The sequence below is a fragment of the Notothenia rossii genome (assembly GCF_949606895.1).
Source record: "Notothenia rossii genome assembly, chromosome: 9".
Classification (NCBI taxonomy): Eukaryota; Metazoa; Chordata; class Actinopteri; order Perciformes; family Nototheniidae; genus Notothenia; species Notothenia rossii.
Genome location: NC_136907.1, coordinates 6646625 through 6670982, shown reverse-complemented (window position 1 = coordinate 6670982; position 24358 = coordinate 6646625). Strand labels below are relative to the sequence as shown.

Here is a 24358-nt window from a genome sequence, read left to right as displayed (position 1 = left end):
TGTTCATTTGTCTTGTCACTTCATCATGCCAAACTATCGTATAGTGTGCTTCACTTTGATCCTTTAAAGTATACTTCATTTTATAATATTTCTCTAAGAATACACTATATTGTTTGAGTATATGTGTATAGTCAGATCTATTTTATAGTATATGTTATTCGATGATTTAATTATGTGCGGTTATGTGAGATGTGTACTTGACACAGTGAATTGACTAACGCTTCTCTGATTGGTCGATGGTAGCACCACTCGATCTGACCAATCAGCGGCCAGATGTTCACTATATAGGCCACCACATATCGTTGAGGAAACATTGTTTTCTGCTATCCTTAACAGAAGATGTCAGGAAGAGGCAAGACCGGAGGAAAGGCCAGAGCCAAGGCCAAGACTCGCTCATCCCGTGCCGGGCTCCAGTTCCCCGTCGGCCGTGTCCACAGGCATCTGAGGAAGGGTAACTACGCTCATCGTGTCGGTGCCGGAGCCCCGGTGTACCTGGCCGCTGTGCTGGAGTACCTGACCGCTGAGATCCTGGAGCTGGCTGGAAACGCCGCCCGGGACAACAAGAAGTCCCGTATCATCCCCCGCCACTTGCAGCTCGCCGTCCGCAACGACGAGGAGTTGAACAAGCTGCTGGGAGGAGTGACCATCGCTCAGGGAGGCGTGCTGCCCAACATCCAGGCTGTGCTTCTTCCCAAGAAGACCGAGAAGCCCGCCAAGAAGTGAAAACTCAGAACCCGCTTCATTAAACACCCCAAAGGCTCTTTTAAGAGCCACCCACATCTTTTGAAAAGCAAATTCTGTGTGTCAAACAAAGATAGTTTTAGACAGTACATCTGCACAGTTGCCACTTTAAACTACAATACACTGTTGCATGTCATTGATTGTGTGAAGTAGTATATATTTATTAGGTGATGCATTTTACATTTTGTATACATACTTTAACCTAATGTTTGATAGTGTCATACCAGAATTGATATATCTTAACCCACTCACAAGCTTATCATCTTTTTGTTTGCACCACCCTACACCAAAGCAGATATGTAAATGTACCTGCAATAAACTTGATGTACAGAGAAATTAGTAGAGTGAAAGTGAAGAATTGCAGTCCATTGATTCTCAAAAGGGTTAATCCACAACCCCCTGTCAGTCAAAGTGTGTAAAATGGGCAGATAAGACGTCTCAACAGTGTGATCTTTCTTTTACAGTTCCCAATCAGTAAAGCCTTAGAATAACTGAACCATGAAGATTAAATCATATTTTCATGTAATCAATATTGTATGTATTCAAGTGTAACGATTGAAAAGCCTAAGGAGGCTGGTAAACACTGCAAACAGATATTTTTGGAAATAGGGATTTATATTCCTAAATAATATTTATAAACGTCACCATGTTATAGGCTCAGAAAGGCTCAACAACATCCATGTATACATGTATTAACTACATGATGACATGTAGCTGGAAGTCAGCTGCCTTCCACCTGAGCCACGGCCCACATGCTGATTCTACCTGAAAACACTGTCATTTGCTCTTAATTTACTTTGTCTGTCTTTTCTCGGCCAATCAACACTTCCTGCATTTCATTTTCTCCCTCTTCGTCTCCCATCTGTCTGTGGATGGCTACAATGGGGATGTGTCATTTGGTGCAAAACTTAAACAGGGTTTGAAACCAAAATAAGGTATATGTTGAGCCCAAAACAACGAACGCCCAACTAAAGTTCCTGCTGTGATTTTGAGTGAATTTGTACCTTTATGCACACAACGAGTACACAGCTATGGAGGAAAGAACGTGACATGAGTAAACAAATACATTAAATGCATAAATACAGGGAAAAAAACAGGAATAAATAAAAACAGGAATATAAATACAAAAATAAAATTTGAGAATAATACAGAACACACATTATTACATATCTTTATTGTATTTCTGCATTTATTTTCACTTACATTCTGTGTCTGGGCGTGTTTCGCAATATGTGGTTTTGCTTGGCCGCCTTGTATTTTGTGTTCACAACAACATTTATAAGAAATGTACTTTCAATTGCTCTGAAAGTTTGACATGTCCTTGACAATATCTTTGAGTTACTATAATATTTTACAAAACTACAAACCCTAACTCGTTCTCTGAGGAAAACCAGTTTTAAAATTACAATATCACTAACTTTAAGATACATATACAATTTCTTACAAAATATCTTAATATATAAGTTTATGTAAATATTACATTTAAATGTGAAATAATTATATTTAAAAAATAAATAGTAGTCGGTTGTTAAAAGCTGTTCAATTGGTCAACATCCCAGCCTGGCATCATGCCTAAAAAAGGCAATATTGCCTACAAAATTACCACCTACGTCTCGGCTGCAATCAATAGGAAATGATATTATGTATTGTATTCTGGATGAGGGGATGGACAATAAACACAGGGAACTTTTTCAGTTGGTAATTTGTATCACATGTATGAAAATCTGGAAAACCAGGTGCAAAATGATACTAAATCAGACGATCATAAACAGTGGCACCATCGTGAAACAAATACTTACTGAACTAAGGAGAAGAAAAACCCTGGGCAAATCCCAGACTCAGCCATGGGGCATTTTGAGTCTGTGACCGAACTGAGTCTCATTGGAATATAAACGTGCTCTCTTTATGTTACTTATATATGTATTATACCAGTGTCAAATCTTCAATTATTTAATTTAAATGTTGTTGATTGCTTTTTATAATAATTAAACATATAAATAAGTACATTAACAGCTGTCAGTTTGCACAAGCACCCTGCATATATCTCTCATCCTTTACTTTTTTTTAAAGAAAACTTTATTTTATATTATTTGGGCAGTACATGATATACAAAGGTTACATTAATAATACACATAAAACACAATGAATAATATTCAAGTACGGAAACAGAAATAAAGCAAAAGAAACAGTTAGGAAGATAATGGCATTAATCTGACTGTAGTGTGTGCTGTGTGTGCTGTGGGCTGGTTATAGCGCTAACTACCCTTCTGGACTTTGTACATATTCTACAGTACTGTCACTGTTAATCGGATTGCCCCTTATGTATAATAACCATGACGTTATTTGAATATTAAGGTTATTCATTATTATCAAATTGCATACTGTTTCGATGTCAGAGATCAAAATACTAGCAAACGTGTTCATAATAAGACGTTTTGAATCTCGTCTCTCATCTTATTCTGACTGCAGTTATTGACACAAGAAATATGCTCATTAATGACAAAATGGGTGGCTCTTAAAAGAGCCTTTTGTGGATCTTAGTCAGATCAGTCTGATGACAGCTCACTTCTTCTTGGGTGCTGCCTTCTTCGCTTTGGGTTTGGCGACCTTTGCGGGGGATTTCTTGACAGCAGGGGCCTTTTTCACCACCTTCTTGGGGCTCTTTGCAACCTTTTTAACGACCTTCTTGGGGCTTTTAGCGACCTTCTTCGGGCTCTTGGTGGCCTTCTTGGGGGCTGCTTTCATGGCTGCTGCGGGTTTCTTTGCCTTCTTGGGAGACTTCTTTCCTGCCGCGGGCTTTTTGGCCGCTACAGGTTTCTTGGCTGCGGGCTTCTTGGCTTTAGGAGCGACTTTATTGGCTGCGGGCTTCTTAGGCTCGGTAACCTTCTTGCTCATCTTGAATGATCCGGAAGCTCCGATGCCCTTGATCTGGACCAGAGTCCCATTAACGACCAGGCTCTTGATGGCGGTCTTAACGCGGGAATTGTTCTTCTCCACATCGTAGCCTCCGGCAGCCAGAGCCTTCTTGACGGCGGACAGAGACACGCCGCTTCGCTCCTTGGATGCGGCCACAGCTTTAACGATGAGATCGCTGACTTTGGGGCCAGCTGCCTTCGGCTTGGAAACCTTCTTCTTGGCGGCTTTGGCCGGTGCAGCGGCTGGAGGGACTTCTGCCATTTTCTGCTTAAGTTTTCTGTTCCTGCTCACACTAACACGAGTCTGACTGAACTGTTGGAGAGAGCAGAGCAGGGGCTGCCCTTAAACACACCATGAGAACCGTGGAGACTCAACTAAGCCCGTGGCGCCACTCCGCAGTCTGAAAACTTTTCCACTTGTGTTTTCTCTTCACTGATAAAAGCCTCCAAACTCATTGTGGAAAAAGTACTGAAGGCTGACTGTTAATGGAACTGATAGCGGACTTGATTCGCTTCATTTTGAAATCATGTATAGCTCTGATGCTCACTGAATTGTGTTTGTGGAGCTTCCAATCGTCACATTTCCCCCGCTGTGGCCAGCACTGTTCAGCTGCTTATCCCTCTAATTCTTCTACTGAAAACATTTCAAATGCACCAAATCTTTGATAAAAGCTGTTTTCAAGTGACCCACATGTGTGTCCAGGGGCTCCCTGTAAATAACAGCTGTATTTTGTTTATGATATTATAATAAAGTGAAGTTTTCTGGTAGGAGCAAACACACTGATGATCCGGGGCATAGGGTGCGGTTTAACTATGCTTCCCATTAAAGTTGCTCTCTGAGAACATGTCTCCAGGTGAGGAGGACTCATTTAATTATTCAAAGTTAGGCTATTAATTATATCAAACAGCGTGCCAAATACAGCTTAGTTATACTGTTTCACTGACACTCATCAGAAAACTTGATGCTGATTTAATGTTCTAATTCAAATATAAAAAGGACAAGAGTGGCTTTTAAGAGACACTGATCTGTAAATGTAAACTTGACATTGTTTCCCTTATGTTACACACACTATGTATGAAATGTGTGCATACATAATATCCATTTTAATTACATTTTTACATTGTGTTTTTTTAATGTTAGTTTAGAACAATGTACTTCATTTTGTTTAGCTCTTCAACATAGTGTTTCTTATGATTATAACATTAAATCCACAAAATATAGTTAAATATGAGGAAATGCAACAGCATCAAACAACCAACTTCTTTAAGAACTCTTAAGTGGAACAATAACTATCTCAGCTCAGCTGCATAAATCATATTGTTCTTATGTGTTTTGTTTACCATCAACTGGAACATGTATCTACAGGTACATGTTAACAAGATGATAACGGCTCACAGCTAATAAAAAACCAACATTCAGTTTCTCAGAAAATTATAATATTACATAATTGATGTCATAATAATACAGAAATGTCAGGCATATAAAAAAGTATGTTCATGTTTCTGCTCTCAGTACTTGTTGGGCCTCCTTTTGCACAAATGACTGCGTGGCATGGAGGAGATCAGCCTTCGGCTCTGCTGAGGTGTGATGGAAGCCACGGTTGTTTCAATAGCGCCCTTCAGCTTGTCAGCGTCGAGGGGTCTTGCGTCTCTTATCTTACTCTTGACAATACCCCATACATTCTCTATGGCGTTTAGGTCAGGTGAGTTTGCTGACCAATGAAGCACAGTATCTCCATGGTCTACTCCCCCCCCTGCCCGACTTGTGAAGCGACCTTGGGTTTCGTGAAAGGCGCTATATAAATATTATGTATTATTATTATTATTATTATTCAATCAGCAGCGTGGGCAGGTGCGAAGTCCTGGTTGGAAAATAAAATCGGCATTCAGCTTTTCAGAAAAAGGAAGCATGAAGTGCTCTAAATGTCCTGGTTGACGGCTGCGTTGACTTTTGACTTAATAAAACACAGTGGACCAACACCAGCAGATGACATGGTTCCCCAAACACCGAGTCTACAATATTGAACTTTTTTCAATATTCAAATGTTCTGAGATACTGAATGTTGGGGTTTCATTAGCTGTAAGCTGTAATCATCAACACTTCAAACACTTGAAATAATTCAATTTGTGTGAAATGAATCCATATGAGACTCACTTTTCCAATGTATTGAGATATTTCAAGATTCAAGGCTTTTATTGTCATGCTACAGTGCAGTTATGAGAATGAAAATCTTAGGTCACAGGCTCCTCCAACAGTGCAACACAATAAGACTGATAAAATAGTACAAGTGAATAAAATAATCGAAACAGAATGATAGAAACTGTTCAGAATAGTCTATACAGTAATAGGAATATTTATGATATGTGAGTTGCGAACCTGTATTATATATATACCTGTATTTACTGAGTATGTCCGATTGCAACAATGTAGTCAAACAAGCTCTACAAGTCAGTAGATTCCAGTAATCCGTTGAAATTATTCATACTTTTAAATTAAAAAATATACGCATTTGTTATATCGCTTTGCAAATATATCAGACAGTTATTGTTTTGAGCACAAAGCTTCAAACACTTGAAATAATTCACTTTGTGTGAAATGAATCCATGTGAGACTCACTTTTCCAATGTATTGAGATATTTCAAGATTCAAGGCTTTTATTGTCATGCTACAGTGCAGTTATGAGAATGAAAATCTTAGGTCACATAAGACAGATAAATAGTACAAGTGAATACAATAATGGAAACTGTGCGGAATAGTCTATACAGAATTGGAATATTTATGTGAGTTGCAAAACTATTAAGATATAGATATACCTGTATTTACTGTGAGTACGTACGATTGCTACTGTTTCCATACAGTTAATGTCCCGCACATAATTTGCAATAAGTTTTTTAGACATTTTGATCCTGAACATATTTTTTCAATGACAAAAAACTCTCGCCTGCACCAACTTCTAGTGCTCACTAATGCGGTATCATGAGGGAATGGAGTTCTCTAATTTGAGGATATGGGTGGCCCTTAAAAGGGCCGTTGTGTTTTTGTTGTCAGATTGTGAGTATTTAACCTCCGAAGCCGTACAGAGTGCGGCCCTGCCTCTTGAGAGCATACACCACATCCATAGCGGTCACAGTCTTTCTCTTGGCGTGCTCGGTGTAGGTGACGGCATCACGGATCACATTCTCCAGGAAGACCTTCAGCACCCCACGGGTCTCCTCGTAGATCAGACCAGAGATACGCTTCACTCCGCCACGGCGAGCCAGACGGCGGATAGCGGGCTTGGTGATTCCCTGGATGTTATCACGGAGAACTTTACGGTGACGCTTGGCGCCTCCTTTGCCGAGTCCCTTTCCTCCTTTTCCTCTTCCACTCATTTTCGAGTCTTGATTGATCGGATCGTTCAAAACGAATGGGTAGATACTGTCTGACCGGCAGTATTTATATAATAACTGCGGACCTAAGAGAAGACGGAGAGCGGGAAAGCTGCTAGGCGGGGCCAACGCTGCAGCCTCCACATCGTCTTCCAACATTTTGTTTCTTTTAAATATTGTTTATCTAATTCGCGCAGGCTTTATACTAAAGGTTTGCTGATAAAAGATTCCTTAATATGTAATAAAAACCCCGAATTACATTTACAAATTAAAAAAGACAAGTATAATGCACCTGCATTTTATTACAATTCTGAGCTGACAGTTCTCTTTGATTGCTTCGAGCAAAAACACTTAATTGGAATCCACTAAAATTAAGTTTGCAGGGAAACCTATGCTCAAAGTACTTTAGTGCTGACTAAGTAAGAGCTTAAAGAATGTTATATCATAGAAGAAAACAAGTCTGCATTGTAATTAGTAATAATACAATGTGAAGAAAATGGTTTTTCTCAGGGTGTGATGTAGTAAAACCCTGTTTATATGCAAGTATACTTATTACACTTTTAAAAATATGCATACGTTGTTTTTTAACAGAGCCATTGTGGGGCGAGCTGTAACGAGGCTCAGTAAACTATTAACATGTGAGAAATATATGCATTTTATATTTAAGGGATTTACGGTTAGGATCCATGGATTATGCATCAAGTTGTACACTTATTCAAAATTGAGGAATACATCAATAGAAGTAGTGGGTGGCTCTTAAAAGAGCCTTTGTGTTGTTGGTCAATCAGCAGCAAAGTTTACTTGGAGCTAGTGTACTTGGTCACGGCCTTGGTGCCCTCAGACACGGCGTGTTTGGCCAGCTCTCCAGGGAGCAGCAGGCGGACGGCTGTCTGGATCTCCCTGGAGGTGATGGTGGAGCGCTTGTTGTAGTGAGCCAGACGAGAGGCCTCCCCGGCGATGCGCTCAAAGATGTCGCTCACGAAGCAGTTCATGATGCCCATGGCCTTGGAAGAGATGCCGGTGTCGGGGTGCACCTGCTTCATCACTTTGTACACGTAAATGGCGTAGCTCTCCTTCCTGGACTTTCTCCTCTTCTTGCCGGTCTTGGTGGCGGTCTTTGATACCGCTTTCTTGGAGCCCTTCTTGGGGGCTTTCACGCTGGCTGCTTCAGGCATTATCAACGGTTAATGGTTCACAAAGTAGAATGAAATATCCGAGTTACAGCGTGGTCTATATATATTCATCCGATGCAAATGAGACTGTGCTGTTGCTCGCAAGGGATTGGTTGGGTACTGAGCATGCGCTGAACAAATCACCCTTTGAGCATAGATTTGGAGAATAGAAGAGAAACATTTATTTTTATTGAAATCTAAATAGTATTATTATTTCAAATAGATACATTGAAATAGCTCTTCGATTACAGATATATAATATGTCTTCAATTAAATATATATATAAGAACTATTTCAATGTATATACAGATGTTTAAATGTTTTTATAATATAATCTAATACAAAGTATACAAAAGTTACATCAATAATACACAAAACACACAATGCATAAATATATAAATAACAAACAAAGAGCTCGCTTGTATTCCAGTGAGATATTTTTTACAAGATTTCTGGCTCTCACAGACCTGTAACTTCTTCTTTAAGAGCCTCCTCTGTCCTCCACTTGTTAACTGTATTAATGGCACCTGTTTGAACTCGTTATCAGTATAAAAGACACCTGTCCACAACCTCAAACAGTCACACTCCAAACTCCACTATGGCCAAGACCAAAGAGCTGTCAAAGGACACCAGAAACAAAATGGTAGACCTGCACCAGGCTGGGAAGACTAAATCTGCAATAGGTAAGCAGCTTGGTGTGAAGAAATCAACTGTGGGAGCAATTGTTAGAAAATGGAAGACATACAAGACCACTGATAATCTCCCTCGATCTGGGGCTCCACGCAAGATCTCACCCCGTGGGGTCAAAATGACCCCAAGAACGGTGAGCAAAAAGCCCAGAACCACACGGGGGGACCTAGTCAATGACCTGCAGAGAGCTGGGACCAAAGTAACAAAGGCTACCATCAGTAACACACTACGCCGCCAGGGACTCAAATCTTGCAGTGCCAGACGTGTCCCCCTGCTTAAGCCAGTACATGGCCCGTCTGAAATTTGCTAGAGAGCATTTAGATGATCCAGAAGAGGATTGGGAGAATGTCATATGGTCAGATGAAACCAAAATAGAACTTTTTGGTAAAAACTCAACTAGACGTGTTTGGAGGAGAAAGAATGCTGAGTTGCATCCAAAGAACACCATACCTACTGTGAAACATGGGGGTGGAAACATCATGCTTTGGGGCTGTTTTTCTGCAAAGGGACCAGGACAACTGATCCGTGTAAAGGAAAGAATGAATGGGGCCATGTATCGTGAGATTTTGAGTGACAACCTCCTTCCATCAGCAAGGGCATTGAAGATGAAACGTGGCTGGGTCTTTCAGCATGACAATAATCCCAAACACACCGCCCGGGCAACGAAGGGGTGGCTTCGTAAGAAGCATTTCAAGGTCCTGGAGTGGCCTAGCCAGTCTCCAGATCTCAACCCCATAGAAAATCTTTGGAGGGAGTTGAAAGTCCGTGTTGCCCAGCGACAGCCCCAAAACATCACTGCTCTAGAGGAGATCTGCATGGAGGAATGGGCCAAAATACCAGCAACAGTGTGTGAAAACCTTGTGAAGACTTACAGAAAACGTTTGACCTCTGTCATTGCCAACAAAGGGTATATAACAAAGTATTGAGATGAACTTTTGTTATTGACCAAATACTTATTTTCCACCATAATTTGCAAATAAATTCTTTAAAACTCAGACGATGTGATTTTCTGGATTTTTTTTTTCTTTTTCTCATTTTGTCTTTCATAGTTGAGGTATACCTAGGATGAAAATTACAGGCCTCTCATCTTTTTAAGTGGGAGAACTTGCACAATTGGTGGCTGACTAAATACTTTTTTGCCCCACTGTATATATATATTTGGATCCCAGTTGCATATGCAGAAAAACATTATGTTTACATCTCACCCAAACCTGACAGCAGAAGAAAGACTCCTACTATTATGGTTTATTCTACAAAATTGTTGTATAGCCTACTATCTTCCACAACAGCCTTCTCTGGTGGACACAATTTCACATTATCTTAATGCAGGGGTGTCTTAACTGCAACGCTGGGACAAACATTTCTTAAGGTCATTATTTTTGTTCTTGTTCAATTAGCTTTTCTACTTTTTTTTACTATTTTTATCATTACTTAGATTATTATATTGAATATTTTGCAACTCTGGCACCCGGTTTCCTTGGGGATAAATAAAGTCTTATCTCCATATTGCTGCTTTTTCTTCTGATGTTGTTCTTTTTTCTTTATTGAATATCATATATTCTAAACACAACAAAGTCAACGGGCAGACAAACAAAGCAACAAGACATTACATACTTTTATTCTTCTTCTTCTTTCGTGTTTATTGGCGGTTGGCAAACCAACTTGTAGGTGCATTACCGCCCCCAACTGGACTGGAGTGTGGACAAGAGACTAGAAAACAATAAACAAAATAAACAAAACAAAGAACCAAAACTCTAGATTATTTTAAATTTATCAATTTCTCTTAGAAACTTAATAATCTCACAATAGATATTGTCTGATGTTTTCCCTAACAGCCCTGATAGCGACAAGTCATGGAATTTTGCTTTCTTCAGTGTCTGGAAAAACACATTTCTCTGAGTACTATATTTCCTGCAAAGCAGTAAAAGATGCTCAACCGTTTCTGGCTGGCTACAGTGTATACACTTTCCGGTTGGATGCTTTCCTATTATACTTAATGTATGATTGAGACCTGTATGACCTATTCTTATCCGAGAAATGACATTTTCCTCCCTTCTTTTAAACCCCACCTTCTTTCCATCCCCATAAACCTTTGAATTTTATAAAGATGTCTTCCTGTATCACTAAGGTCCCAATGATCTTGCCATGTTGTTTGTGCATATCTCTGTATGAATGTTTTAGCCTCCGCTTTACTGAGTGGAACTTCTATGTCTATGTTCCTACTTCTGAGTGTTTGGCCAGAATATCCACCTGTTCATTACCCTCCACACCAACATGAGCAGGAACCCAGATGAAACGAGTTGCTATGCCTTTGATTTGCATTTTATATAAAATTAGATATATTTCATTTATTATGTGCATTCTAGATGAAGATCGTATACTCGATAATGCTGAAAAGCTGTCAGATGCAATTACACTATTATGTATTTCTTTCTCCTCTATCCATTTCAATGACAGCACCAATGCCAACAACTCTGTGGTGTATACTGACACATGGTCTGTTACCCTTTTCTTGATATGTGAATTACTCACTGGGATGTATACTGCTGCCCCTGCACGCCCTGTCTCTGGATCTTTGGAACCATCTGTAAATATGATTGTTGAGTCTGAGTGATATCTTGCAAAATAATTCTGTACTATGCGCCATACTGGTAGTTATTTATTTTCCTTTAACTCCCTTTGTATATTGAGGTCTACACTTGGCAATGGGAATAACCAGGGTGGAATGGACGAGATTGGAACTGTGGGGCAATACTGTATTTGATTCAAACCTATACTTGCTGCTTTAAACTTGCCAATCCATCCAAAACATATTAAATGTGACTCATTGTGCTCCCAGCAGTCTTTCAAAATACTTTTCGCAGGATGACTATCACTGTGCCCCTGAAGGTTTACCCAGTATGCCAACATTAACTTCACTCTTCCTATCCTTAAAGGCATTTCTCCCATTTCCACCTGTATTGCTGATACTGGATATGTTTTAAAAGCTCCACGACAAATTCTCAGAGCCTGAGCTTGTAGGACATCCAGTTTTTTAAGGTTTGATTCTGCTGCTGCCATGAACGCTATACACCCATAATCGAATACAGGTCTCATGAGTGCCCAATATATATTCAGAAGTGATGACCTACTTGCTCCCCACTCTTGTCCCGCCAAACACCGAAGTACATTGTTGACTTTTTTACATTTATTTTGAACTTTTCCGATATGATTGCTCCATGTTAGCTTTCTGTCAAACCAAACTCCAAGAAATCTTATTGTATTAACCTGTTCAAGAGGTTGCTCATACAATTTTAACGATATAGGAGCAATGTTATGCCGTTTTGTAAAACAAATGACCTGCGTCTTAGCTACTGACAGTTTGAATCCCAATTTATTTGTCCATTTCTCCACTTCCACTATTGCAGCTTGTATTTTCTTTCCAACATGTGCTACATTGCAGCCTTTTGCCCACAAAGCCCCTTCATCTGCATACAAAGATTTTCCCATACTTGGATTAACTTGATTAAAAATGTCAAGTATCACTATATTGAACAGCAGCGGACTACACACACTACCTTGCGGAGTACCATTTTCCACAGCATAAACACTTGAATATTCTGCACCTACTCTTATTTGTATTTTTCTGTCCAGTAAAAAAATCATAACCCAATTATATGCTTTACCACTAATTCCCAATGATTTTAACTTGATTAGTAGTCCTTCCTTCCAGAGCATGTCATAAGCCTTTTCAATATCAAAGAAGACTGCAATCACTACTTCCTTGTTGGTCTGTGCTTTCCTTATGTCTGATTCTAATCACAATATAGAATCCATTGTATTCCGACCCCTACGGAACCCACTTTGATATGGGGACAACAGAGCTTTACTTTCTAAGATATATGTTAACCTTTCTGTAACCATTCTTTCCATGATTTTGCATAAATGAGATTTCAGGGCAATAGGCCTGTAGCTAGATGGATCTGAAGGGTCTTTCCCTGGCTTTAGAATGGGCACTATTATCGCTTGTTTCCACACTGAAGGAAGTTGACCAGAATCCCACACCCTATTAAACAACCTTAACACAATGACTAGAGTGTTATCTGTCATGTGTTCCAACATTTTGTAACAAACACCATCTTTCCCAGGAGTGGTTTGACGAGCACTAATAATTGCTCTTCTCAACTCAAACATACTAAAATGCAGGTCCAACTGATCCCCTAAGACCTCTACTCTATCCAATATTCTCGGGTTTTCCATGAGTGTATTATTTCTGCACTGCCTGGCTTCCTCTGTAAAGGCCCAAATACACCGGCCAGTCACCTGAGAAGTCGCCGACGCCGACACCGACTGTTGCGTCGCCGGACTCTCCTGCGTATTTGCCGACTTCGCGCACTGGAACACACCGCAAATCCGAGCCGAGCACGTATGAACTGCGTATGCGTAAGTGGCAATAACTCTCCTTACCAGCAGGCGGCGGTAGTGTGTATTCATCATTCAAAAGAGGCAACAACCGGAACAACCGGAAGACAGAGAAGAAGAACAGACTCCGTTATATAAACAAACAACAAATAGCGTTTTTCTTTCCATTTTCACTCTCGTCCATTGAAAACATGAACGAATAGGAGCTCTATAAACCGATGAGGTGAAATAGCCGTCCGTGTGTATTCCATCTTCCATTTTAAATCATTTGTTTACCTCCCTCACTTCCGTTAACGCTTCTCATGCACTGATTCGCTAGCATAACAGCCAATCAGTGTTATCCCTTTGTCCGACTTTCGGTGGTGTTCCCGATGCCGATTCAACATGTTGAATCGGCAACAAAAGGCGTCAGGTCGGCAGAAAAGACCCGACGGTGCGGCGCACACCACTCCGAATAGGGCGTGCCCACGCTCATGTTCGGCCCGACTCCCATTTACTGCCGATTTTGGGCCGGTGTATCTGGACCTTTAGGTTATCTGAACTATGAACTTTCTTAAATGTTTGAGCTAGAAGTTCCACCTTTCCTAAGTTTGTGACAGTCATTTTGTCCCCTCTGCTCAAAACTGGCAACTCATAATTCCTTCGAATTCCCCCCATTCTCCTAATCATGCCCCAAATATCTGCAAGCTGTACTTCTCTTCCAATACTATTGCAATATTGCCTCCAAAAAGTATATTTTTGCGTTCTTATTGTTCTCCTTACTATAGCCTGGGCCCTTTTATACTGATTCAAAGCTTCCTGAGAATGGAGTTTTTTGAGTTGCCGGAATGCTTTATTTCTGTCTTTAATTAATTTCCTATATTCACCATTCCACCAGGGTACACTCTTGGTACACCTAACTCCTGCAATTTCCGGAATTGTTTCTTTAGCTGAATGAATGAAAACCTTAACGGGCTCATCATTGAATTTATTTATGTCATCATAATTTTCCTCTTGAAGTGTTTTACATCTATTCGTACTTACAACTTGGAAGGCATCCCAATTAGCTTTTCCCAATTTCCATCTACGAATGTTCTTTTCTTTTCAAACCTTATGTTGGTCCCAACTTTAGTCATTACCGGATAATGATCGCTGCCCACTGTAGTATGCTTTACCACATTCCATGTACTTCTACCTGCTAAAGCACTAGATACAAATGTCAGATCGAGTACTGTTTCTATATTCTTCGTGCAATTATATTGTGTTCCTTCCCCAGTGTTAATACACACTAGCCTGTGGTCATCTATAAATTCCTCAACTACTGCACCATTTGCATCTGTGCTACTGCTTCCCGCTGATTTGAATTCACATTTATATTCACACGTTATGTGAATTAAAATCCCCACACCATATTACTTTGTCTTGCAGTGAACCCCCAGCATCCTCTAATATCCTTTGATTTAATTTTCCACATTGATTATAATAATGTACTATATCTATAGGTCCTCTATCATTCCATACGCTTATAACTATTGCTTCATGATCTGTACTTACATGCATAACTTTGTAATTTATACCACTCTGTATGAATGTTGCAACTCCTCCTCGTCTGCCAGAGTCCCTATCTCGTCTAACTGCAGTATATCCCCTCACAATAAAATCCAGTTGTGGTTTCAGCCATGTTTCCTGAATACAAAGTATATTAGGTTTCTCTCCCAGGTACATACTTTTATTTTGAAGTAACAGTATAAAGAGGAGGCTCTGTGACATGAGGAAACGTACCCTAAGCTTTCCACCGATTGGACGATGAGAGATACGCACCCTAAGCTTTCCACCGGTTGGACGATGAGAGATACGCTCAAGACGGCCAATCAACAAGGAGCTTGGTGTATATAGTATTTGTGTTGGCAAAAAGTAACACATTTATTTTGCAACGCAATAAATAAACCTATCCAAAATGTCAGGTCGAGGCAAAACCGGAGGAAAGGCCAGAGCAAAGGCCAAGACCCGCTCCTCCCGTGCCGGGCTCCAGTTCCCTGTCGGCCGTGTCCACAGACATCTGAGGAAGGGTAACTATGCTCATCGCGTCGGAGCCGGGGCCCCTGTTTACCTGGCGGCTGTGCTGGAGTACCTGACGGCTGAGATCCTGGAGCTGGCTGGAAATGCTGCCCGCGACAACAAGAAGACCCGTATCATCCCCCGTCACCTGCAGCTGGCTGTCCGCAACGACGAGGAGCTCAATAAGCTGCTGGGAGGAGTGACCATCGCTCAGGGCGGTGTGCTGCCCAACATCCAGGCTGTGCTTCTGCCCAAGAAGACCGAGAAGGCCGCCAAGAAGTAAACTACCCGACCCATTAACAACAAACCAACGGCTCTTTTAAGAGCCACACAAACCTCCTTAAAGAGTGCTTCTTCCCTATCTTTTAAGTCTCTTGAATATATGCATGTAGTAGAGTCGTGAATCTTTCCTAGTTACCGGTGTTGTACATTGAGGACCCATTGTGGATTTACCAGGAAATAAACATGTCGATCGCCTCATTTGTCTTTACATTCAACCTTTTGCTATATCCACCTCCCTAAGATCACGATGCACATTCACTACTCTTATGTGAGGTTGTGGGTGAGAGGTCGATATTGTGAAGCTTACAGGGAGGTATCGGAAATGCCAAAGTAGGTGACTGTGGATGCCTGTTCAAAACATTGCAAACTTGAATAAATCATTTAAATTAAATATTTGTGTCCGACTTTCATTTGTACATCGTTCTTAATGGGATGTATAATAGCTTTGATAGCTGTCCACACCTTCAAACAGCCTCAAAGTAAAACATAATAATAAAAATGCTTGCATGACATGTCCTTTCATTAAACGGTCTCTTTTCTGCTGTAACAAATGTCCCCTCTGTGGGGCGAATAAAGGTATTCTTATTACATTTAACCTGTTGTGGAAACATGTCTTGATCAAATTGTTATGAAACAAATGAGATAAATATCGCTGTGACACTGATGTCACATCGGGACATTAACCCTAAACATTCACAGTAAACCCGGAGTGACATATGCATAATTATAAATATTATTATGATCTGCTCAGTTAATTTATTTAGTATATTCCGGATTTACTTTTGTGGTTTACGTTACTGTCACATATCAGTATTATTAGCCATGGAAGATAGTTTGTTTCATTCCAAGCTATGCATCAAGGTTATTTTCATGTATGTAATTTTTTTTCCTGCACAGTGTAGAGTCTTGTTGTGAAGAGAGGGATACAAGTATTTCACAAAAAAACTTGCTCGCTGGAAAATAGCTACAGAATTGATATCACAATTTAATCGGAGCTGATCAACTTGTCACAGATGATCCAGTCACCTCGATGCTGCTTTCGGACTGTGAATAAACAACTTGTGTTTTACTTTTAGGCTGTTTGAAGGTGTGGACAGCTATCAAAGCTACTACACATCAAATTAAGAACGATGTACAAATGAAAGTCGGACACAAATATTTAATTTAAATGATTTATTCAAGTTTGCAATGTTTTGAACAGGCATCCACACAGTCACCTACTTTGGCATTTCCGATACCTCCCTGTAAGCTTCACAATATCGACCTCTCACCCACAACCTCACATAGGAGTAGTGATTGTGCATCGAAATGATGTTAGAAAGGCAGATATAGCAAAAGATGAATGTAAACGACAAAACGAGGCGATCGACATGTTTATTTCCTGGTAAGCCCACAATGGGTCCTCAATGGACACGCCCCTTCCTGTGACGAATTTAACAGGATGCCGCCAGTTGTCATGACTTGTTATACCGTAACACCGTGACTGACCAATAGTGGACAAGGGGAGCATTGCATTAGTGTTTATGATTGCAAACTTATGTAGAGCTTAAGTTGATGTAATGCTGGATATTCACGGACACGATTCAAAGTGTTAATGAGATGTAAAGGAAACAAGTCCCATACTAAATGAGAAATTGTGCATAGAATGACTATCTAACCATTGTCTGAACGAGTCATTATCCCCAACCATGTAATTTTGTTATTACTAAAGTAATATTTCATGGTTCTAATCTTGGCCAGTGCTTGATGGTAACAAATGTCAAAATATGGAGGAATGAGCACTTCAGTGAAGAGTGAGGTGGCTCTTAAAAGAGCCTTTGGGTTTGTTGGGCTGGCTTCGGGTCAGTCTAAGCTCTTTCTCCGCGAATGCGGCGGGCCAGCTGGATGTCTTTGGGCATGATGGTGACCCTCTTGGCGTGGATGGCGCACAGGTTGGTGTCCTCGAACAGGCCGACCAGGTAAGCCTCGCTGGACTCCTGCAGAGCCATGACAGCGGAGCTCTGGAAGCGCAGGTCGGTCTTGAAGTCCTGAGCGATTTCTCTCACCAGGCGCTGGAAGGGCAGCTTGCGGATCAGCAGCTCGGTGGATTTCTGGTAGCGACGGATCTCTCTCAGAGCCACGGTACCGGGCCTGTAACGGTGAGGCTTCTTCACTCCGCCGGTGGCCGGGGCGCTCTTACGAGCTGCCTTGGTAGCCAGCTGCTTCCTGGGGGCTTTGCCTCCGGTAGACTTACGGGCGGTCTGCTTGGTTCTTGCCATTGCAGTTTCTCTGTGTTCACAGTTGAAGACAGAATAATCCTCGCCGAGAAAAGCGGCTTTATAAAGGAACTGCCGGAGTCAGGTCAGCGCTGATTGGCCCAGGGAAGATGACACGTGCTCATCAACTATTCGACAAAAGTAATTTGAAAAACGAAACCTCTTCTCAACAGAAGTTGCACCGCCAAAAATCCGAGTGAATAAGAAGAGCAGCTGCCCTAAGGGCCTCTGATTGAATACCTTTGTTTGGTTTAAAGTGAAACTAAACAAAGATAGCAGATTGTTTTTACTCTCTGTAAATAATAAACTAGTATCTGTTTCATGAGCCTTTAGAGGGGATATTAAGAAATACCTGTTAAAGCCACACTGTTTTATTTGTACTTATGTGAAAGTGAAAGGTTAAAAATTGTTATTCTGTTAAAATACATCAACAAGGTAGCATAGTCAGAGCTAACCATAACTCTGACTATGCTTCCTTGTTCTGAAAGGCAAATCTCCACTAGAAAAAATACAATATATAGTTTAACAAACAAAAAAATAAAAGGAGTTTATAAATTCATTTACACACTAAAAGTGGTCACATTAAAACACACCAATAACATTAAGAAATCCTGTTGAATTAACTGAGAAAAAAGTGCAGAAACTAAAGCTTTCCATCTGTTGTCAATTACACAGTGAGCACTGTTTGATATACAAACACATCTTATTCTATATTTAACTGAAAAAAGGACATTTCCAATATATGCGGTGCACATTTCTTTTAACACACATGTTAAAGGATAAAAGGAATTGAGGTGGAAACATTGAAGGAAAGGCCAATACTGTACAACGGTAATCGGAAGAGGATGGATTATTTAAGAAGGATGAGAGATATATGCAGGGTGCTTTTGCAGACTGACAGCTGTTAATGTATTTATTTATTTATGTTTTATTTTTATAAAAATGGTCTGCATATAAAATAAATTACCTTTTCAGAACAAAGCAATCAATGCAACATTTAAATTAAATAATTGAAGATTGAAACAGAAATAAAGCAAAAGAAACAGTTAGAAAGGTAATGGCATTAATCTGTGTATGACTGGTGAGTGTAGTGTGTGCTGTGTGCTGTGGGCTGGTTATGGCGCTAACTACCCTTCTTGACTTTGTACATATTCAACAGTACTGTTTCTGTTAATCGGATTGCCCCTTATGTATAATAACCATGTCATTATTTGAATATTAAGGTTATTCATTATTATCAAATTGCACATAATGTCTCGATGTCTGAGATCAAAACATATTCATACTAGCAAACGTATTCATAATTGACACGTTTAGCATCTCGTCTCTCATATTATTCTGACTGCAGTTATTGACACAAGAAATATGCTCATTAATGACAAAATGGGTGGCTCTTAAAAGAGCCTTTTGTGGATCTTAGTCAGATCAGTCTGATGACAGCTCACTTCTTCTTGGGTGCTGCTTTCTTCGCTTTGGGTTTGGCGACCTTTGCGGGGGATTTCTTGACTGCAGGGGCCTTTTTCACCACCTTCTTGGGACTCTTTGCAGCCTTTTTAACGACCTTCTTGGGGCTTTTAGCGACCTTCTTCGGGCTCTTGGTGGACTTCTTGGGGGCTGCTTTCATGGCTGCTGCGGGTTTCTTCGCCTTCTTGGGAGACTTCTTTCCTGCCGCGGGCTTTTTGGCCACTGCAGGTTTCTTGGCTGCGGGCTTCTTGGCTTTAGGAGCGACTTTCTTGGCTGCGGGCTTCTTAGGCTCGGCAACCTTCTTGCTCATCTTGAATGATCCGGAAGCTCCGATGCCCTTGATCTGGACCAGAGTCCCATTAACGACCAGGCTCTTGATGGCGGTCTTAACGCGGGAATTGTTCTTCTCCACATCGTAGCCTCCGGCAGCCAGAGCCTTCTTGACAGCGGACAGAGACACGCCGCTTCGCTCCTTGGATGCGGCCACAGCTTTAACGATGAGATCGCTGACTTTGGGGCCAGCTGCCTTCGGCTTGGAAACCTTCTTCTTGGCGGCTTTGGCCGGTGCAGCGGCTGGAGGGACTTCTGCCATTTTCTGCTCAAGGTTTCTGTTCCTGCTCACACTAACACGAGTCTGACTGAACTGTTGGAGAGAGCAGAGCAGGGGCTGCCCTTAAACACACCATGAGAACCGTGGAGACTCAACTAAGCCCGTGGCGCCACTCCGCAGTCTGAAAACTTGGCTACTTGTGTTTTCTCTTCACTGATAAAAGCCTCCAAACTCATTGTGGAAAAAGTGCTGAAGGCTGACTGTTGATGGAACTGATAGCAGACTTGATTCACTTCATTTTGAAAGTATGTATAGCTCTTATGCTATCTGAATTGTGTTTGTGGAGCTTCCAATCGTCACATTTCCCCCGCTGTGGCCAGCACTGTTCAGCTGCTTATCCCTCTAATTCTTCTACTGAAAACATTTCAAATGCACCAAATCTTTGATAAAAGCTGTTTCCAAGTGACCCACATGTGTGTCCAGGGACTCCTTGTAAAAAACCGCTGTATTTTGTTTATAATATTATAATAAAGTGACGTTTTCTGGTAGGAGCAAACACACTGATGATCCGGGGCATAGGGTGCGGTTTAACCAGACTTCCCATTAAAGTTGCTCTCTGTGAACATGTCTCCAGGTGAGGAGGACTCATTTAAATATTCAAAGTTAGGCTATTAATTATAAATCAAACAGCGTGGCAAATACAGCTTAGTTAAACTGTTTCACTGACACTCATCAGAAAACTTGATGCTGATTTAATGGTGTAATTCAAATATAAAAAGGACAAGAATGGCTTTTAAGAGGCACTGATCTGTAAATGTAAACTTGACATTGTTTCCCTTATGTTACACACACTATGTATGAAATGTGTGCATACATAATATCAATTTTAATTACATTTTTACATTGTGTTTTTTTTAATGTTAATTTAGAACAATGTACTTAATTTTGTTTAGCTCTTCAATATGGTGTTTCTTATGATTATAACATTCAATCCACAAAATATAGTTCTATATGAGGAAATGCAACAGCATCAAATAACCAACTTCTTTAAGAACTCTTAAGTGGAACAATAACTATCTCCGCTCAGCTGCATAAATCATATTGTTCTTATGTGTTTTGTTTACCATCAACTGGAACATGTATCTAACAAGATGAGCTCACAGCTAATAAAAAAACCAACATTCAGTTTCTCAGAAAAATTATTATATTACATAATTGATGTCATAATAATACAGAAATGTCAGGCTCATAAAAAAGTGCAATAGCGCCCTTCAGCTTGTCAGCGTCGTTGGGTCTTGTGTCTCTTATCTTCCTCTTGACAATACCCCATACATTCTCTATGGCGTTTAGGTCAGGCGAGTTTGCTGACCAATGAACCACAGTATCTCCATGGTCATTCAACCAGGGCTTAGTAATGTTGGCAGTGTGGGCAGGTGCCAAGTCCTGCTGGAAAATAAAATCAACATTCAGCTTTTCAGAAAAAGGAAGCATGAAGTGCTCTAAAATGTCCTGGTTGACGGCTGCGTTGACTTCTGACTTAATAAAACACAGTGGACAAACACCAGCAGATGACATGGTTCCCCAAATCCTCTCAATTCTTCGCCCATCTCTGTTGCTTGTGCTGCTTTTCCTACCACACAACTTTCTGATAATATGTTTGGATACAGCACTCTGTGAACAGCCAGTTTATTTATCAATGACCTTTTGATGGAGGGGGTCAATTACTCTTCTGGACCACTGTCAGTTCAGCAGCCTTCTCCATGAATGTGTATCCTACTGAATCAGATTGAGACCATTTGAAGGCTCGGAAAACCTTTGGAGGTGTTTTGAGTTAATTAGTTGATCATAGCTTGACACTGAATCTACAATATTGAACTTTGTTCAATATTCAAATGTTCTGAGATACTGAATGTTGGGGTTTCATTAGCTGTAAGCTGTAATCATCAAAACTTCAAACACTTGAAATAATTCACTTTGTGTGAAATGAATCCATATGAGACTCACTTTTCCAATGTATTGAGATATTTTAAGATTCAAGGCTTTTATTGTCATGTGAGCTACAGTGCAGTTATGAGAATGAAAATATTAGGTCACAGACTCCAACAGTGCAACACAATACGACTAGTAAAATAGTACAAGTGAATAAAATAATCGAAACAGAATGATAGAAACCGTGCAGAATAGTCTAAAGTAATAGGAATATTTATGATATGTGAGTTGCAAACCTGTATTATAGATATACCTGTATTTACTGAGTATGTCCGATTGCAACAATGTAGTCAAACCAGCTCTACAAGTCAGTAGATTCCAGTAATCCGTTGAAATTATTCATACTTTTAAATTAAAAAATATACGCATTTTGTTATATCGCTTTGCAAATATATCAGACAGTTATTGTTTTGAGCACAAAGCGCAGTACTTGTGTTGTTTCCATACAGTTAATGTCCTGCAATTCATTTGCAAGGGATGTTATAAGTATTTTATTGACATTTTGAACATGATGTTTTTCAGAGAAGACAAAAAACTCTTGCCTGCACCAACTTCTAGTGCTCACTAATGCTGGAGTGGAGAGTTAGAGATAACTCAGTGTTGGCACTAGTTTTGTGTCTATCACTAGGTTCACTCAGGTGTGTCGGCCAGAACACCACTTAAGGCCAAAGGTCCAAAGGTCCAGAATAGAGGAAATGAGGAGCTAAAATTAGGCTTGACTTCTTTACTTATTTAGGCAGACATACAGATATTTGTCTGTGTGTGGTTTTTCCTACAAGGGAAATAAACAAAATACAATCAATATAAGATAACTTATGCATACATAAATGATATACATAATAATGCCAAACCCTATAAAAATAATAATCTAGACAAGCTATAATACAACATGTCTCCCTTCTCTTATCTTCATAAACGCATATAATGTCAAACACTCTTTACCAGGCAACACGGAGATTCAAAGTTAAGCTACCGCTAATGAATAACGTTCCACTTTCGGTTGGCGGGAAGCGGCAGCCGATGCTCTTATTGTGAAACGCAACAGACATGCTACTTCCGGTAGCCGAGTAGCGGAGCAATAAATGAACTGTAAACACATAATATCTCACCTTTAACGCCACATAAACATGTATCCACATAAACTACATCCTATTACGTTAATAATTGATCTATGCCACTCAAGACGGTGTATATACCCCTAACTTTGAGACAGGAGTGCCGACTCACTTGACGGGTGACTTGATGAGCAGCCATAATAAACATGCACGCAGCATGCAACGATCACATGAGCACGGAGACTCTGCATTAGGCCACATCGGCACATAAGTTATCACAATAATAATGAAGTGTAGGACAACATAACAGGCAGCACTGTGGACAAACACTCACGTTCATTTACGCACACAATACGAAGCTTAAGATGGCATAACTTTCCTGCAACTACTGACGCACATTACCCTCTGATGTGTAGCCACCAAAACACGTGGGTTAGCCCCTCCCCACTATGAAGACACAATTGAACTCTGTATAAAAAAATCATATATATCAATAACCATAACTTAGGGACCTTTTCTACAAATGCGGCATCATGAGGGAATGGAGCTCTCTAATTTCAGGATATGAGTGGCCCTTAAAAGGACCTTTGTGTTTTTGTTGTCAGATGGTGAGTATTTAACCTCCGAAGCCGTACAGAGTGCGGCCCTGCCTCTTGAGGGCATACACCACATCCATGGCGGTCACGGTCTTTCTCTTGGCGTGCTCGGTGTAGGTGACGGCATCACGGATCACATTCTCCAGGAAGACCTTCAGCACCCCGCGGGTCTCCTCGTAGATCAGACCGGAGATACGCTTCACTCCACCACGGCGAGCCAGACGGCGGATAGCGGGCTTGGTGATTCCCTGGATATTATCACGGAGAACTTTGCGGTGACGCTTGGCGCCTCCTTTGCCGAGTCCCTTTCCTCCTTTTCCTCTTCCACTCATTTTCAAGTCTAGATTGATCGGATCGTTCAAAACGAATGGGAAGATGCTGTCTGACCGGCAGTATTTACATAATAACTGCGGACCTAAGAGAAGAAGGAGAGCGGGAAGGCTGCTAGGTGGGGCCAACGCTGCAGCCTCCACATCATCTTCCAACACCTTTTGTTTATCTAATTCGCGCAGGCTTTATACTAAAGGTTTGATGATTAAAGGTTCCTTAATATGTAATAAAACCCCCGGATAATATTTATAATTGAAAAAAGAAAAGAAGACAGAAAACATATAATGCCCATACAGTTAATGGTTTATAATGGCTCAGGAAGCTGAATTCCGTATGCTCAGGGCGGTGTGCTGCCCAACATCCAGGCTGTGCTGCTGCCCAAGAAGACCGAGAAGAAGTGAGAAACTCCCTGAACCCGCTTCATCAACCATCAAAGGCTCTTTTAAGAGCCACACACTTCTATCCAGAAAGCTTTCCTTCATCAAACACTTTTATATGTATTTAATCCACGA

The 24358-nt window shown here is 40.7% G+C and overlaps 8 protein-coding genes across 8 annotated transcripts; 2 read left to right on the top strand and 6 right to left on the bottom strand.

The window, feature by feature from the left end:
* The first annotated feature begins 333 nt into the window (after positions 1–333).
* On the top strand, positions 334–1399 carry LOC307018838 (histone H2A-like). Its single transcript, XM_079649289.1, has one exon. The coding sequence runs from the start codon at positions 340–342 to the stop codon at positions 721–723; it is 384 nt and encodes a 127-aa protein (XP_079505415.1). The 5' UTR covers positions 334–339; the 3' UTR covers positions 724–1399.
* A 1395-nt stretch (positions 1400–2794) lies between these two features.
* On the bottom strand, positions 2795–4466 carry LOC307018085 (histone H1-like). Its single transcript, XM_079648158.1, has one exon. The coding sequence runs from the start codon at positions 3916–3918 to the stop codon at positions 3304–3306; it is 615 nt and encodes a 204-aa protein (XP_079504284.1). The 5' UTR covers positions 3919–4466; the 3' UTR covers positions 2795–3303.
* A 1803-nt stretch (positions 4467–6269) lies between these two features.
* LOC307018087 (histone H4) lies at positions 6270–7074 on the bottom strand. Its single transcript, XM_079648160.1, has one exon. It carries the CDS (start codon positions 7026–7028, stop codon positions 6717–6719), a length of 312 nt encoding a protein of 103 aa, XP_079504286.1. The 5' UTR covers positions 7029–7074; the 3' UTR covers positions 6270–6716.
* A 146-nt stretch (positions 7075–7220) lies between these two features.
* On the bottom strand, positions 7221–8213 carry LOC307018089 (histone H2B 1.2-like). The gene has a single exon (XM_079648162.1). It carries the CDS (start codon positions 8198–8200, stop codon positions 7823–7825), a length of 378 nt encoding a protein of 125 aa, XP_079504288.1. The 5' UTR covers positions 8201–8213; the 3' UTR covers positions 7221–7822.
* A 6992-nt stretch (positions 8214–15205) lies between these two features.
* LOC307018065 (histone H2A) lies at positions 15206–15998 on the top strand. The gene has a single exon (XM_079648124.1). The coding sequence runs from the start codon at positions 15225–15227 to the stop codon at positions 15606–15608; it is 384 nt and encodes a 127-aa protein (XP_079504250.1). The 5' UTR covers positions 15206–15224; the 3' UTR covers positions 15609–15998.
* A 1456-nt stretch (positions 15999–17454) lies between these two features.
* On the bottom strand, positions 17455–17865 carry LOC307018088 (histone H3.2; the record flags this gene model as incomplete). Its single annotated transcript, XM_079648161.1, has 1 exon — positions 17455–17865. The coding sequence occupies one exon, from the start codon at positions 17863–17865 to the stop codon at positions 17455–17457; it is 411 nt and encodes a 136-aa protein (XP_079504287.1).
* A 1323-nt stretch (positions 17866–19188) lies between these two features.
* Positions 19189–19958, bottom strand: LOC307018086 (histone H1-like). The gene has a single exon (XM_079648159.1). The coding sequence runs from the start codon at positions 19916–19918 to the stop codon at positions 19304–19306; it is 615 nt and encodes a 204-aa protein (XP_079504285.1). The 5' UTR covers positions 19919–19958; the 3' UTR covers positions 19189–19303.
* A 3244-nt stretch (positions 19959–23202) lies between these two features.
* On the bottom strand, positions 23203–23860 carry LOC307018091 (histone H4). The gene has a single exon (XM_079648164.1). It carries the CDS (start codon positions 23846–23848, stop codon positions 23537–23539), a length of 312 nt encoding a protein of 103 aa, XP_079504290.1. The 5' UTR covers positions 23849–23860; the 3' UTR covers positions 23203–23536.
* Positions 23861–24358: the final 498 nt, after the last annotated feature.